Genomic DNA, 16,513 nt, shown 5'->3' with positions numbered 1-16,513 from the left:
TAAGGCTATCATGGGGAGGGGAGGAAAGTCCACTCTGCCAAGTTACCAGACTACTCAAAATGTTTCTTGCCAGGGGTAAGGATGACCCAGCAACCACAGGCAGAGGACATATTCGCTTTAAACCTGTCCTGGTTTCATCTGGAATAGAGTTATTTTTCTTCCTAGAAGCTGGTACAGAGCTGTATTTTGGCTTTAGTCTGAGAATAACACTGGTAACACACCCATGTTTTAGCTATTGCTAAGTAGTACTTACCCTGACCAGAGCTTTTCCTCCAGTGAGGAGGGGCACAAGAAGCCAGGAGGGAGCAGAGACAGGACACCTGAACCAAACTAGCCAACATGAGGTGAGAGTTTTCAAAGAATGGTTTTACATTTGGCTCAAAAATGAGAAGTTATGCACATGTGCAGATATACTCTAATAGTTCTGTTACCTTTTAACTGCTGGGGTTTTGGCTGTGTTGGGGTGATGGGCTTGGTTGGTTTCTCGGTTAGTTGTGGGGGTTTTAAGGCAAGTCACAAATTCACTTATTACAAACTACTTGTGGGACACAAAACTCTAAAATTTTAACTATGAGCAGTGTGATCATTGAAAGCTAATTAAATATTCATAGATCATTTTGAATGGCTTGGGTTGCAAGGGACCTTTAAAGATCATCTAGTCCAACTCCCTTGCTGTGGGATCAAGTTGGGCCTTGACTTGCAACACATGCAACAAATCTACACTGACATTTTTTAAAAAGCATTAGTTCCCTGCGGAGTTGTGCACCAGTGCTGACTTTGGTCTTCAAATAAATGAATAGACTTACACTGGGTTTGGTGTGAGCTGGTTTCAACTGTCAGAAGTGATTTAGCTGCACAGTAGGAAAGAGTGAGAAGGAAATAAAAAAAAACATTTTCCGTCCATACAACACTTCTAATAAAATTCAAAGGTAGAGTTCAAAAGGCACCTTTTTATACTGACACTATGGATTAATTAGAATTTGGGAAGATTTTTTTCCTCATACAGCTGCTCAGCTTTCTGTACTACATTATCCTTGCTGTTAAAGAGAATTGTTTCATCACAGATGTAATTTCTGATCTCAGACTACAGACAACTCTTCATCCTAAACCAGAAATACAAATTCTCAACAACACCCCCAGTGGAATGAGAACAAAGACATCCTTTCCCCTTCCACCACTCATGATCCAGGATGCTCCTTTCTCTAAGGCATAGTTATGTTAGGAACAAAGCATAGCTGAGACACAACAATCATCTTGCCACACAGCTTTTAAGTGGACATTACCACTGCTTTCTCAAGAGCTGTTTTCTACTGATGCTTCTCAATTATCAATAATAAAAAGCAGGGGAGCGGGGGAGAAGTCAACTCCATTTGCTAATACAATCCATGACTACTGAGCTACAGCATTGCATATTCTCTCAAATACAAGGACTCAAAGCTTTTATTGTTTCCTCTCTGTGTGAAGCAGACTGTCAGCAATTACTTTTACATTAGCTGAATTACTGAATCTTGATACTCACCTCCTCTCTAGATCCCTTCCCCTAATATATTCTTTCATCATTCCGCAGTGTACAGAACTCATATATGCCCTTAAGCTAGTTCATGCTTTTACATCTAGGGAAAACATCCACTCCCTGGGTCCAGGATTTAGTATTCTGTGATTTAAAAAAAACGAAACAAACCAGCCACAGACAGGAACCATACAAAATCCATCACCATTTTTTACATTCTCGCTCTGTAACAGCAGTATCAGAGCAAAACAACAGTTACCATCTCTGTGGCTGTTTTCTCTCCTTTGATCCCGTCAGGACTAACCTGCCCTTCAGCACTTCAGTGACCTCTAATATTTCAGACCTTAAATTTCAGCTACTCATTTAACATTACCAAGGTCTCCTTTTTCTCCTCCTAACACATGCATCTCTTCCCCTTCAGGTGGGGAAGGAATCAATGCATTATCTACAAGGTCAACATTGATCTGCTATATGAATTCTCATACACTGCTACTAGAATGATTACCAGCAGTATTCTCAAAAAAGAAAGAAACCTCGAACATCCAGTGAATAACAATTACCAAAGAAGCAAATCTGAATCACATTACAGACTAATTGTATCAATTGCATTAGTAGCAGTTTAAACAGAAATATGTATGCACTCTGCATTAATAGCACAATAAAACTGCTTCGTAAGGAAGCGTTTTAATTATTACATATAATTCTTTAAAACTAAGTAGGTTAAAAACACCAAAACCAAACCAAACAAACAAACAAAAAAAAAAAAACAAATCCAACACAACTTTTCTAGCAGCTCTACCATAATTTTCTACAGAGGAACCCTTGATTAGCACAAAGAGGAGCAAAAATGCTGTGGCTTTAAGAAACCTTCTATTTAAAGTATCACTTCTTTATCACACTTTTTGATCCAAAAGCAACAATTACTATTAAAAAAACAACTGTAATGTAGACACTGAGAAAGGAGTAAACAGGAGAGATACCAACGTACAAAACAGACTGCAAAATCAGAAAATATTTTCAAAATTTTTTACATATACCCACATGTATCTATGTTATACTTTTTATTTCTAACCCCTATCTTGTTTCGTTCAGAAGGCACATCTGACAATCTTTTACAACATAAATGTCATTATTTTTTGATTGCTAGGGAAAAATAGCCTCATGCCAGGTTTTTTGGTATGGTATTTTATATAGGTTACTGAAAATATTTTATCACGGTTTATGAAAACTGCACTTGAACTTGGATCATTAAGACATTCACAGGCTATACAATATTGTCACCAAACAACTGGAAATGTGATCTTGAACAGCTCCAATGCAACCGCGTTGTTGTGAGAAACAAACCTACCAATGACAACAAAAGAATTAAAATTAATAACACCCCATATGAGGAGGAAAACAAAGACTTTATACAGGTTGGGGAGGATTTTTATGCAACATTTCCTCTATAAAGCCACTTTACAGCTGCTTAAAACCTTATTTAGAAAAAGAAAGATAGAAATGAAAAAAAATCATGCTAATAATTTTTCTTGCGATTTTTCCTTATTCAGCTGAAACTGTTCAACTGTTTTCAACAATGACAAGAAGGACACATGCTATTCCTATTTAAAAACATCTCGCAGCTATTTTGCTGAAAGGATCCAAACTCTCCACCATTTTGGGCAGAGAACTTCAAATTTGTCAGAGTAGTGAAGAACCACAAACACAACTACCACCTGTGATTTATAAAACTTCTGCTAAGCTTAGGCCTCAAAAATACTTCATTTTACACAAGAGTGTAATGCTACTAGAGTCTACCAGATAAACTCCCCAGGGCTCCTGTTGCAGTGAGTGTTCTCCAAGTCATACCTCAGGGCCTAGCGGAAGTTTTGATGCAAGCACAGCTCCTGCTTGCTGGAGGTCAGTGTGGCACCACACGCAGGAAGTGTGCTCAGAGTGCTCCCTCTGTTGATGTTTCGGTAAGAGAGAGGGAGAAAGAGGAACTGACATGTCTGAAGCGTGTAAAGAGAAGTAAAGCGGGAAAGATAAAAAGGTAGGGTTTATGAGGGAAGCAGAGCAGAAGCTGAGGGCAGGGGGCAGAGGAGAATACGGAAAGGGAAAAAATAAAGATAACTAACAGGGGGAAAACGCAAAAAGGGATATCAACTGGAACAGAACATACCAGCCTCTCACACAGATTCTTTTGATTGCATTACTTCATGACATAACATTCCTTTGGTGTGTACAAACTAGCTGTGGTATTTCACAGCAAAGCATGTTTCTCAATCACTAAAGTAAAACTGTGCAGACAATAGCTGTCTGCCAGTATCAGTAATCTGACTGGTTGAAAGGGCACAAGACTGTAGCTGGAGCCAAGCTCCTAACTATGGCAACAACAGAGGTGATCACTGTGATTTCATGTAAACAAAAGCAAAGTGTCCTCTCTTCCCCTTCACTAACAGAAAAGCTCAAACATTACCGTGAAAAATACTAAGATAAAAAAAATATTGATGATTCAAGGGCTTATTTATAACCCAGTATTTACAAGCACTATGATGGCTGCTTCAACTGCTTAGCTTCATACTGGTATTATTATACAGATCCATACCTCCTTTAATGCACCAAACTGTGCTCTGAAGGTGAGCAAAGACTGCGCTGCAGGAAAAGGCTCTGCCTTCATCTACAGTGGAAGTTGGAAGGTGTGTCTCAACTGGCACAAGCAGCTACACATCAGTTGTTTTGTGGTGATGGCAGTTAAACACTGCTCTCTAGACTTGTACCCCAAATTTTTCATTTTCCAAATTTGATAAGCAGTACATTGCAAACCAGTTATTCCTCAAGTAGCCACCATGCCTTCTTCTTACTTTGCTTTCTGGACCTCCAACTTCAGGAGAACAGTCTGATTTGTGGGCTTTAAAAGCTCTTGCAATTGAGACTGAGGAGTTCTCCTACCATGTGCAATTCTAAGTAGTCTTAGAAAAAGAGAGAACAAATCAAACCTAAAAGCAGCACCAAACAACCCACACACACATGCAAGTCCCCACAAAACACCACCTCTTCATTTCTCAGACATTTAAGGAGGGGGACCAAGCTTGTTCCACTGCATTCACAATTACCTTCAGGATATTTGCCTTGCCCCCTTTTACATTTAGAGAACTACCACCATTATTTCAGAAGTCCGTTCCAAGTGTAAATTAATTCACTTTAAGGTACTCTACCTATAATGTCATACAATAACTCGTAAAACATCATGATAAAGCTGTATTTCTTGTAAGGTTTTGAGTACATACTGTGAAAAAGCTTTAATGAAAAGCTGAACTACAATATACACAGATGTGTAAAATACGCATGCACAGTGTTGGACTAATAGTAATATGCAGCTCCATATAGAAAATATAAATGGTTGAAATGGAAGGCATACAAGTAATTTAAAAATAAAACACAAGAAAACTTCACAGTGTGTACACAAAGAATTCACTTATTCTCTTCTGCATCTGAAATATCTTTCAAAAATGCTAACAACGTTAGTTTTTTTTTTTAATAAAACTCTAGTTTGATTTGTTATCTCCTATAAAGATTTGCCTTTCATACTACTCCTATCTTCACTTCCTTGCACAATTTCTCCATTTGTTTTTAAACTACAATAATCACTTACCATGTAAACATATAAACAAAAATTAAACCATATCTACCTTCCTTCCACTCCCATTTTTCAAAAAGAAGTCTGACTAAATCACAACTATTTGGGAAAGTCATTATCCAAATGAGTCTTAAAGAAGACAGATGTGTACGATCATGGCCAGCCCAGGGGAGGGAAGGGTGGGTAAGAGAAAAAGATGGCCTTCACTGCTAAGTTACAGTATTCAGAAACCTTCCTAGAGCTCTATCAATGTAAGTTACCTAACTGGTCTTTTGCTTTCCTTAATCTTTTGTACCATGAAGCTAAAAAAGGGTAATATTTGGAGTATGGATTAATCAGAAATCAGAAAAGTTTTACTGTATCACAATACAAAGTTGACATGGAATAAATGGACTACGAGAGGATAAGAAAATAACAGTAATAATTAAAAAAAAAAATAATTCTAGTGACATGCCTTACTGAAGACAGATTTTGCTCAGCTCAGCAGTTACAAACCCTACTTCTCATTAAAGCAGCTATGTTTAAAATCTTATCTGTTGGTACAGAAGACCGAAGTTGGGAGAGATGTGTTAACCAACACAGGCAAACCAACCCTAACAGAGTCTTCTACAATGCTCTCTACAATTAAGTGTGGTGGTCTGGGCTGCTGGGCTACTGTCAGCAGTATCAGAGTTCACCCTGATCAATATAGCTGAATGACCTGCATAGGGATGAATGCATTTCAGCCTGAATTGGAGAACTAACTGAAAGTCAATATTGGAAAGCTAGTACTTAATCTTGTAACATGCAGGTACAGGAGCTGCACATCGCTTTGATAATATCTTGCAAAGTAACCTCTCAAAGAACAAAGGGACGATTTCTTCCCTAAGGTATTCCCAATGTCACTGTATTACAACAAATGTGTAAAATGTCTGCCACGTAAGGCATTACATTTAGTCGTTTTGGTGATACTGCTGTCAGGGTCTCCCACAGTCCAGCGGCATTTCTGCTACCGTGAATACAGCGGGCAGCCGAGGACATCTGAACGCCGGTATTTTGAAGCACCGTTCGCCACCGCCTTCGCACGGCGGCCAGTGGGTACACCCAGGGCTGCTTACCGACAGCAGGCAGGTTCTTTTGTTCCCTCCGAGACATCATTTTCCGCCGGGCACAGCGCTGGGCAGAGGGAGCTGCGGGCCAGCGCCGCTCCAGCGATGCCCCGGGGCGCATCGCTCAGCCAGCCCGCGCCTGGCACCGCCGCCGCCTCGCCCCGCATAATAGGACACTTCATTCCCGTCATCACCCCTCCCGCTGACCAGGACCCCCCCACACACAGGTAGCGGGCGCTGCCCACCCCGGGCTGGGCAAGCGGGCGTTGCCTCTTCCCGAAGTCCGCGGGAGCCACCTCACGGGCAGAGACTGCCGAACGCAAGCGCCCCCGGCGCCACGGCCCCAACTGCCGCCCCCTTCTGGCGGGGCGGGGCGGTGCAGCACGTCCCAACGGCCGCCCCGCGCTGCCCCTCGGCTCTGCACTCAAGCAGAAAGAGCACAACCTGAGCGCCCGGGCCGAGGACCCCGCTCTCTATGCTCGCTCGGCCCCACCACACCCCAGGCTGCCAGGGGTGGCTGTGCCCGACGGGAAGAGAGGCACGCAACCCCATCAGCCCCGCTCGGGATCGCCCACCGCGGCAGCCTCGAGGGGCGCCCGGCCCCCGCCCCGCCGCCGCAAACCCCGACCTCTCTGCCTGTCACATGAAAACAATTACCGACTCCGCCGGGGGAGGGGAGGAGAAGTTAAAGCCCTGAGGCGGAGGAGCGAAGGCTGGCGGCGGGCAGCTCCCGCCCCACCGCCCCCTCGGCCCTCCGTCGCGGCAGCGGTACGCACCCCACCCGCTGAGCAGCCTCCACAGTACCGGCAACTCGGAGCCGGCGGCTAGAACTCACCCATTTATGTCGAGCTGGGCTTTCCCTGGCGGCGGAAACAGGCTGAAAGTTTGAGGCGGGTTGCCACGGCGAAGGGGGCGAGAGACAGCCCGAGCCGAGCAGCCGCCGCGGGAAGAAGAGGCTGACAGAGCCGCTCCCTCCTCCGGCGGCCGCCGCTCTCAGCACCCGCTGCAGCCGGGCTGCATTCCACGTCCTGTTAGCAGCAGCACCTCGGCTTCCCCCGGCATAAGTATCGTGTGTATTAAAAAAGGAAAAAAGGGAACGAAGCGAGAGAGAGGGCTCAGCTTTCAGCTCCTGCCAGCCACCTGGGTCCCCGCTGCCGCCGGGCACAGCAGCCCTCGAGAGAGCGCGGCCGAGCTCGGGCGCCCAGAGGAGCAGGCTGCCGAGCCGCGGGACACGCCGCTGCACTCGGCACGGCGAGGATGCGAGGAGCGAGCAGCCGGAGCCCTCCACGCCACGGGCGGCTGCTGCTGCTGCCGAGCGGAGCCGAGCAGAGCGGGGCGACTCGGCTCAGGCGCTGCGGGAAGTGTCGCGAGACTGCGCCAGAGCCGCTGCACCGCCTCGGGCCGCCGGGAGCGGCGGCAGGGGAGGGCGGGCGGAGAGGAAGGAAGCGAGCAGCGATCCCCAGCGGGGGCTGGGGTGGGCCGGGCCGGGGGAGAGGGGTGCCGCGGCGCACCCGGTGGGGGAAAGGGGCGGCTCCCTCCGTCTGCGGCCAGGAGCCCGCGGGAGAGCACGGGGAGGCACCGGGAGCTCGGGCGGGGCACGGGAGGGGAAGGGGCTCGCCTTATTTCGGTGCTGGGGAGCAGAGAGGACTCCGTGGGCTCCGGGCACTGTCTCCGGGGGTGGGCGGCCGCTCCCGCGCAGCGGCACAGGCGGGTACCTCAGGATCCTATACCCAGGAGCCGCTACCTGGTGCAGGCCGTGCCCTGTCCTGCCTCGGGGCTCTCCCTTCGGAGGGGCTGCGAAATGCGACGGCGGCTCCCGCAGGTGCCCCTGGCCGTGAGGGAAGCCCACCCCCCCCCCTTTACACGCTTGCCTCTAGAGGACGAAATGAAGAGTGGGGTTTTGGGGGGGTGGTCCGGGGGGGGGGGGGGGGGGGGAAGCGAAGCCGCACATGAGCAGCTGACTGTTCTTTTCGGTACTGCAGGAAGATGGGAAACTCGTGCCGCAATAAAGCTGGGCAAGAGAGAGAGCCGTTTGCATAGATCAGTAACCCTTCTGGATAGAAAAGCACCTGATGAGGCCAAGCAGTATTCTTCAGAGGCAAGTCCTCACACAGGTGAAGACTACCAGAATAAAAAACCTATACTAGTAGCAGAGTGGAAGAACATACAAGAAATTGTAACCTGGTATAAAAGATAAAGTATAGGTAGCATCTTCTACAGCACAAGCACCTTCGAGATTAATGAAAGGTTGAGCAAAAAAGCCTGGCTGAACCTCAGGTAGGTAGTTTGGGTATGAAGACAGAAAACTGGCATTATCCACCCACCATTCGTCACTGCATAAAGGCATTTGACCTCTATTACTTGGAAAATTTACAGGATTAATTCTGGGAAGTAACCCGAAGTACCAGCTTTTACTTCAGCATTATGACAAAGTAGCTGAAATTGTGAAGTCAGCTTGACATGTTATTTTATTCTGGTTAAGTAGAATTGATGCAACCACGGTCGAGACGGAAGATATTTCTGCTGTTAGTATGGTAATTTTAGATGAAGGTTGGCTTTCCAGGGCTCCAGTTTCACAGTTTAAGAGGGAGTAAGTGGTATAACTGAATAAGTTAGCCTGGTACATACCAATAGCACTATTTCTGTAGGAACTCTTCAAGGCTGGTAGTAAAAGTGATAAGGAGTAACACAATGTAATCTTATCACAATACCCTGGAGAAAGCCAATTTGATGGTTATTTCTAACAGACTCCCAATTTCAACTGTCACTAAAAATTCATGTATGGGAAGCTCCTTGCTTTCTCAAGTAAAGCAGTAACACAGTACAGCATTTGTCCTTCCCAGAAAGTGGAAAAAACTTCATCGTAAACTGGGGGGAGCACTGTTGTAATACTTCCAATACTTAGATTCCCATTGTTCATAAGCCAAAGAATTTCTGTAGGACTGGTGTTCATGTAGAGCCTACCCCTCAGCTGGGGCTTCAAACTAACATCACGGGGGGGGGGTGGGGTGGGGTGTGGGGGGTGTGTGTTGAATGAATACACATCATGATGGCATTTAGAAAAGAAATTTCTCTTTACCTGTTAAGAAATTGCTCAGAGAAGCTAAAGACATGGTTTTAATGTGGTATCAATGCAAATTAGCAACTTCATTCTCAAGTGACATGCACTTCAGAACATGATCAGCTACATCACTTCTTAAGACTATAGTATAATAGTTGGGAAGCATGATTATTACTTTCCCCTCAAGTATTTTAACTTTTTTTCCTGAAAGGAAAGAAGTAACAATGCCTCCCCCTGTAGCTACTCTACATCACAGCAGATTTACTACACATGGAGTTTTGCTGTACTACCTAGCTCAAGGATAATAACCAGGTTAAGAGAATTTAATATAAAGAAAAAAAAAGTGAAGAGCAAGACAGATTTGGATTATGCAAGTTTAAGTAAATAATGGGGAAATTTAACTCTTTAATTAAAATACAAGTGTCTTACTCTTCTAGCTTCACCTTATTCTCCCTCCACTCTATTAGGGGTTCTTAGTACTAACACTGTTGTTTTCACCTTGTACAGATGATACAGTATTAATGGACCTCTTAAAAATGCATACTGGTTTATTGAATGTACACATTATCAAAGTTGCCCTTTACAGGGCAAGAATCAGAATTCAGCAGGGATGATAATGATTTTGAATGCCATGGAGGAGATAAGACATACCTGCTTTCACAGATTTTGTTACACAGCATCTATTCTCTGCCAGTAATGAGGGGAGAATCATATTTTTGTGTCTTTAGAAAAGCAGCTGCTTTTAGCCAAAAAAAGCATGCTTAAAATGTGAATCAATACTTCAATCTTCAGTAAGTTATATAAGCATAAGTTATACTAAAAAAAAAATTCAGTGGCTACACAGATCAAGTAAAATACTCTGAAAGTTACACCAAACATTAATAACTACTGAATCAAATCACCGAAGTAAAAATTCTGTGAAAACATTTATTGTCTGTAGAAACAAGATTTACATTGATTTTATATAAACTATGTTAAACATACATATAAACATACCTACATCTTAATATATACTTATGAATGAGGATTTTAGATATGGAATAACATTGTCAAAAGCACCGTTATAGACGCCAAAGACTACAGACTTAAAATGCATTTGCATTTAACTCCATCTTCAGTAGTTTAAAAATGTCATTTCTTATCCACACTTAGAAATAATTACATTAAAGGTTTCCAATACTGTGTTTGTATGTGTACACACGTGCACATACACACATTAGAAGGTCCTTGTGAAACTACAGTATAAATAACATCAACACCAATATATTCCTTACAAGTGGACATCAGTCCACATCCTCATTCAACTGCGGGGGAAAAAATTCCTGCTATTCTTAAACAAAATAATGAGGCTTTCTTATTCCATGAAGAGCATACTCAAACAACTGCTTCCACTCTGTCTCTTCCCTCAACAATAAAGGTATGAGAAGCCAATCAAGAAATGAAAGCCATCTACATTTACAGAAAATGAAATATTAAAAGACAACATGAGCTTTAGACCGCTTGCACAAGATTCAGAGCAATGAACAGTGAACAGAAGAAAACCGTATTCAAGTGGCAAGCAGCATAGAGCTATTAAGCCATGTGGCTAAATACCCACTCAAAACCCCCTCCCAACAACAAAACCCATCAGGCAGGGAAAGAAAGGGCAGGTGTTACAACAGCAGTTTTCTCTGCTCTCAACACTGAAAATTTAGCTCACCAAGCTTGAAACAGAGCACTCTTTAAAAGTTCATCACTATTGTTAAGGTCTATTAAGGAGTGTTACAAGTAGGCTTTTGATGATCTTGAAATGGCTTTTTTTGCCCTTTTTTTTTTTTTCCTTCCGAAGGAGGCTGAAGAACCTGGTATCTTCAAATCCTGCAGCAATGGAATGAAGCCTGTCAAGGGTCAGAATAATGTGCAGAAGCGTCCCTTCGCCCCCAAGTTCATTCGGATGCCAGTCTAAAGTCTTTCTTCTAGAGAGCTCTCCTGTAGAAAACTTTGCAGGTGGCTGTTCAAATACTTAAAGAGAGGCAAGAGACATGTTTCTACACAGCATAGGAAAAGATCCCTTTGGAAAGCATGGAAGTTAAAGAACTCCCTCTATTTTCAGTCTCTAAGGTGAACATGGAAATCAACTCCCTCTTTGCTACAATCTTTAATCTTCTCCTCCAAGCAACTCTGACTATCCATTTCCAAGACATGGCAGAAAATTACTTTCTGAGTTTTGAGAACCCCACCTTTTATAATGCCACTAAAATGTCATCTTAGTTTTTGTTTTTAAAGCAACTAAGTTCATACAAAGAAAATTCAGCATTTCACTCTGAGGCCCTGGGAGAGAAGGCAGCAAGTAAACCACTAGCACAATTGGTGATCAGCTGAATTTACTCCCATCCTCTGCTATCAGTTACCTGAGTTGAGACAGTTCTATCCAGGTCTCAAGACCATCTAAATCCATCAGGTAAGGTGAAGCATGAAAACAATTGCTAGAGTTAAGGCAGGCTTGTAGAAGCCTTGCAATGTGTTGCTTCTTACTAGCCCCAGAATTCTGTAAACCTTGTGAACTCACACCATCACAAAGTTTAAAATGAGGATTCTAACAAACCTATGTAGAGATTAAATGGATCATCAATATAAATGCTAACACCACAACTTACTATTTCAGACACAAGGAAGACTCTAGTCATTAAACCCACTGCATTTTGGATAGCAATTAAACATTTCATGTGAACAACTGAGTGACATGAGCATTTAACAGCCATTTCAAATCAACCAAAAATAAACACAATTCATATTTATATTCTAAAAGTATAAAACAAAGCTAGAAAGCTCTTAGATAATCACATTTTTAAGTTGCCCTTCCAATGCAAATGCAGTGGCAGACTTTACTAATACAAGCAACGCTGTTTTCCTTCTGAGGCTTACACACATATTTAAATGAGTAGTTATTCCAATACCAGTCCATGCTCCCATTAGAAACAATGTGATAACCAGGATATTACTTAAGTCTTTTATACAGGTGTTTTCTACAATGCAGTCACAATACAGAAAGGCACCAAGTTATTCAAGTAAATTGACCTTTCTTCTACTTAACACCTTTTCTTGCACCTTCAGAACCCAATCAGTAACTTCAATACACTGCTCTCAAACAAACGTATTCCAGTACAGCAGAACTTTTCTGTACTTAAAAGAATACACAAGCCAATTTGTGTGAGTATACAGACACAAGTCTCCAATTCATGAAGATAAATCTACATAGCAATGTCTCATACCAGATAAAGTTGATGCCTCTAACACCTAAACCAGTCACAGAATTCAACCTTCGTAGGATTTTTATAAAATATAGGAAGTTTTATTATGACAGAATCCCGAATTAGCAAAGTAAAGTTATCAGTAAATAATGTGATTTGAGCAAATGGTATCATATTAAATAAAAGCTAAAGCGACTGAAACAGTTACTACATTTTATCATGACATTCATCTTGTGACCAAGGGTGGGCAAGGAGTAGGGGGACAAGTCAAGGTCAGTAACATGCCAACAAACCCTGCTTGTAATATGTCGCTCACGGTTGCAGAAATACAAAACAAAGCTAAACTGTTCAAACACAAAACAAATCAGAGATACCCAGTCATGCACAAGTAAAGTAACAGAGCACAAAAATCAGAGAGGAGCCACATTTTTAAACCTGGTTAAAGCAGCATTAATTGACTGAAGTCTGACTACTTCAGCATTACTTCTGACCAGTTTTAGCAAAACTGCCATGTCAGAAGTTTCTTCATGTATCCACTTTTCCATTTGCTCAACCATGAATTCTCTTCCAGGCTTTAATAAGAACACTGCAGGAAGCTTAGAGAAACAGTAGTATCCTGTTGAACAAGACAATATAGATTCAGTAGTTCATCCTATATCATACATGGTTTCACTTTTTACATGTTTTACAATGCTTTAGCACATTCAGGAGCAGCAGGAATAGCTTGATGGCAAACTGCCCTCATCTGCAGAGTACCTGCAGCACTTCCCTGCCAAAAGGCTGCTCAGCTGCAGCTACTCCACATTTGCTTTGGATTGACTCACTTAAACCTTGTTTCAATCCCTTATTTTTGTCTCCCTGTAAATCTACCCAAGATTTTTTTGCCCAATTTATTACTGACAGCATAAATAAACATTTTATCATCTGTGGAAATTTTCCTGCCTCAGTTTGACCAATGAATTCCTTTCAGTTAGCTTCCCATCTTGTGTATGTGTGTCAAAGTTACTGAAAAACTAGCTGAATCATTGTTATTTAAACTGAAAATTTGGGGTTTAGAAACAATCATCCAGTGTTATTGTTGAATGACCATAACATCCGTGAAAGTGGCACACTTCTGCCTGCTTACTCGCTATGAACACTAAGCAGTACACCCCATGAACTGAAGAATTTACATCACACTATTTTAGCTCATCCAAGCCATACCTACACTTCCAAATAGCCTCTCTGCTGAGGGCATTGTGGCAAAAACATTACAAGAAGGCATGCAGAAATCACAGCCTGGCTTTCTATCCAAAATCCAGATTTCATTTTCTCTGAACATACTTCTACCCAGTATCAGAATTCCAACCTACTATCCACAACTGAGACTAGCCTGCATTCTATGATGGCTAACACTGCCTTGGAAATTATGAAAATACATCAGCCTGCATATATTGTGGATATGGTGAACAGCTTTTTTCTTAAATAAGAACATCTCTAAAAACTACTTGCTTTGCATCTTTAATTTACTGGCAATGAAAAGTCTGAACAAACCTGTAATACATACACACAACCCGATCATATATTACATATTAAGGCAAAGGCTATAAACAGGAAATAAGCACAATATTGTTTATAGCTGCTTATAAAACATGTCCATCTATTTGAGTTTTGCACACAGCACAGCAATATTGCAATACAGTAAACTTCAGAGAATTACTGGGATTCTGAGCAAAATAAGCTATCTGCATTTAAAGCAGTTTCAGTTATGAACAGCTTTCTTAGAAGACATGCTTAGAAAAACAGTTTTTGTTTTTCTTGTAATTAAATACTTCAGGCCTCAATTTCAGAATCCAAATCATTTATGACAAAAAAGATTAGAGAACATGTGGCTTGGTCAAGAATGTCATACCCCAAAAGATAATGAGACAATAATTTTGAATGCAGACCAACTAACCCTCTAACAACCCCAAGCATGCTTCCAGTGCAGTTATAAGCTACTGCTACAGTACATTACACACCTGCCTGTTACCATTCATTTTAATCAAATACTGAAAGTTGTCCCAACATTCTAACAATTTACAAATGTATATACACATCAGAAACCCAAGTATATTATTAAACTAAAGAAATACAAAATACTGGTTCACAGCAATGCTAAACAAAGGTGTAAAATCTATTGCACAACCTAAAAGGTCATTACTTGGAAAATCCTGAGCTAATGTGCTATTACCAAACAATTCAGGCACTTTTTTTTTCCTCCTTTTTTTATTACATAAGCAAGAAACTTTCAACATAGAAACCTCTGGGTATAACAACTCAAGTTCCATCTGTAACATCATGCTTAGAGAAAAAGTATTCAATAAATAAGACTCTCTCTGATGACTTCTTTACTTGACACTGGTATGCAAAATGAACTAAACGTACTTCAGTTGAATACTGTAGTTTAAAAGCAATTATTAAAACTGTAAAAAAGTTCTGCAGCATTCCACTACTGAAAAATAAAGTTATTTTTAATCAAGAAAGTTACAGGGTTAGTTCCCCTTTATCCTATTTTAAGTCTTGAAAACACTGTCAAAAAATGAACAGATGCTCCCTTTGCTGTTGTCGGTTTCAACTTCAGGATCACAGCTCAGTTCAGCTTTCTGTTGCAATATTTAAATTTCCCTACAGAAAGAAAAAAAACCAAAAACATTACTCTCAAGTTGCAACAGTGGAAAAAAACTTCCCAACTTCCATAAATACTGTATTATGATAGTACGGAACATAAAAAAAAAAAAATCAGTCACGGATTGAAACATCATAACTGTAAAGACTGTGCCTTAAAGGATGTATATGCATAATTATTTCAAAAGGGTGAAATAAACATGTTCAGACTAGTTTAACAAACCTCAAGGACAATTTTAATCGTTACAGAATCATAGAACAGTTTGTGTTGGAAGGGACTTTCAAAGGTCATCTGGTCCAACCCCCCTGCCATGAGCAGGGACATCTTCAACTAGATCAGGTTGCTCAGAACCACATCCAGCCTGGCCTTGAATGTCCCCAGGGGTGGCACATCCACCACCTCTCTGGGCAACCTGTGCCACTATTTAACCACCCTCACTGTAAAAATTTTCTTCCTCACATTCAGCCTGAATCTCCCCTCTTTTAATTTAAAACCCTCATCCTACTGCAACAGGCCCTGCTAAAAAGCCTTTCCCCATCTTTCTTATAGGCCCCTTTTAAGAACTGAAAGGCCACAATAAAGCCTCCCCAGAATCTTCTCTTCTCCAGGATGAACAACCCCAACTCTCTCAGCCTTTCCTCATAGGAAAGGTGCTTCATCCCCCTCTGATCATTTTTGTGGTCCTCCTGTCGACCCTCTTCAACAGGTCCATGTCTTTCCCGTACTGAGGACCCCAGAGCTGGATGCAGTATTCTACAATTGGCAAAATACAGCAAATGCTAGAATCTTGTTTTTGTTTTTTAAGTTTGGGTTTTTTTTTTTGAGAATTGGCCAATCAGCAATCAGTATGCTGTTAAGAAAATGACTTATTCTTTAGGATTTATTTTACTTTAGCTAAAAGACACTGAAGTTCTTCATCAGGCCTAAAAATCAATACTGAGATCTTACTATGCTTCTCTAATTCAAATCATAATCTCCACCAGCCAGATAGTGTTAAGCATGCTTTATTGGTTCCAGACAACGTTAATATCCAATTATAGAAGAACATTGGAAATTATTGGGGAAAAACTCACTGCAACGAAGTCATGGCACTTCTGTGCCCATTTTACAAGGTCATAATTTTCTGAAAAAATCCTTCTTCATTTATTTTCCATTAATTCCAATTCAGTTTAGCCTTCAGAGATCATAACTCTGAGAGTCCACACAAATGTAAAGGCATCTGCCAGTATACTTTTGTAACAAGTGACCTGTTTACCTTGTCCAAAGTGTTTGGTTTTCTTTCTGCCCTTCCCACACCCCCCCCCCCCCCTTTGTTCATTTGGGTTATTGGCATTTTGCTTTTTTTTTTTTTGCCCACG

The 16,513-nt window shown here is 41.8% G+C and overlaps 2 protein-coding genes across 3 annotated transcripts in view; both read right to left on the bottom strand.

The window, feature by feature from the left end:
* The window catches only part of SH3KBP1 (SH3 domain containing kinase binding protein 1), a 233,384-nt gene extending 225,780 nt beyond the window's left edge, over nucleotides 1–7,604 (bottom strand). Inside the window, exon 1 of the mRNA XM_065677327.1 lies at nucleotides 7,053–7,604. Coding sequence (XP_065533399.1) covers nucleotides 7,053–7,056 — 4 coding nt within the window. The 5' untranslated portion in view covers nucleotides 7,057–7,604. The remainder of the gene's footprint in view (nucleotides 1–7,052) is intronic.
* Nucleotides 7,605–10,191: 2,587 nt separating this feature from the next.
* BCLAF3 (BCLAF1 and THRAP3 family member 3) overlaps nucleotides 10,192–16,513 on the bottom strand; it is a 35,409-nt gene continuing 29,087 nt past the window's right edge. For both annotated transcript variants that reach the window (XM_065677324.1, XM_065677325.1), the window contains one exon: nucleotides 10,192–15,154. In XM_065677324.1, coding sequence (XP_065533396.1) covers nucleotides 15,125–15,154 — 30 coding nt within the window. In that variant the 3' untranslated portion in view covers nucleotides 10,192–15,124. The remainder of the gene's footprint in view (nucleotides 15,155–16,513) is intronic.

Source organism: Lathamus discolor, chromosome 4, assembly GCF_037157495.1.
Source record: "Lathamus discolor isolate bLatDis1 chromosome 4, bLatDis1.hap1, whole genome shotgun sequence".
Lineage (NCBI taxonomy): Eukaryota > Metazoa > Chordata > Aves > Psittaciformes > Psittacidae > Lathamus > Lathamus discolor.
Note: the sequence above shows the minus strand (reverse complement) of the source record. Positions and strands in the feature narration are given on the sequence as shown.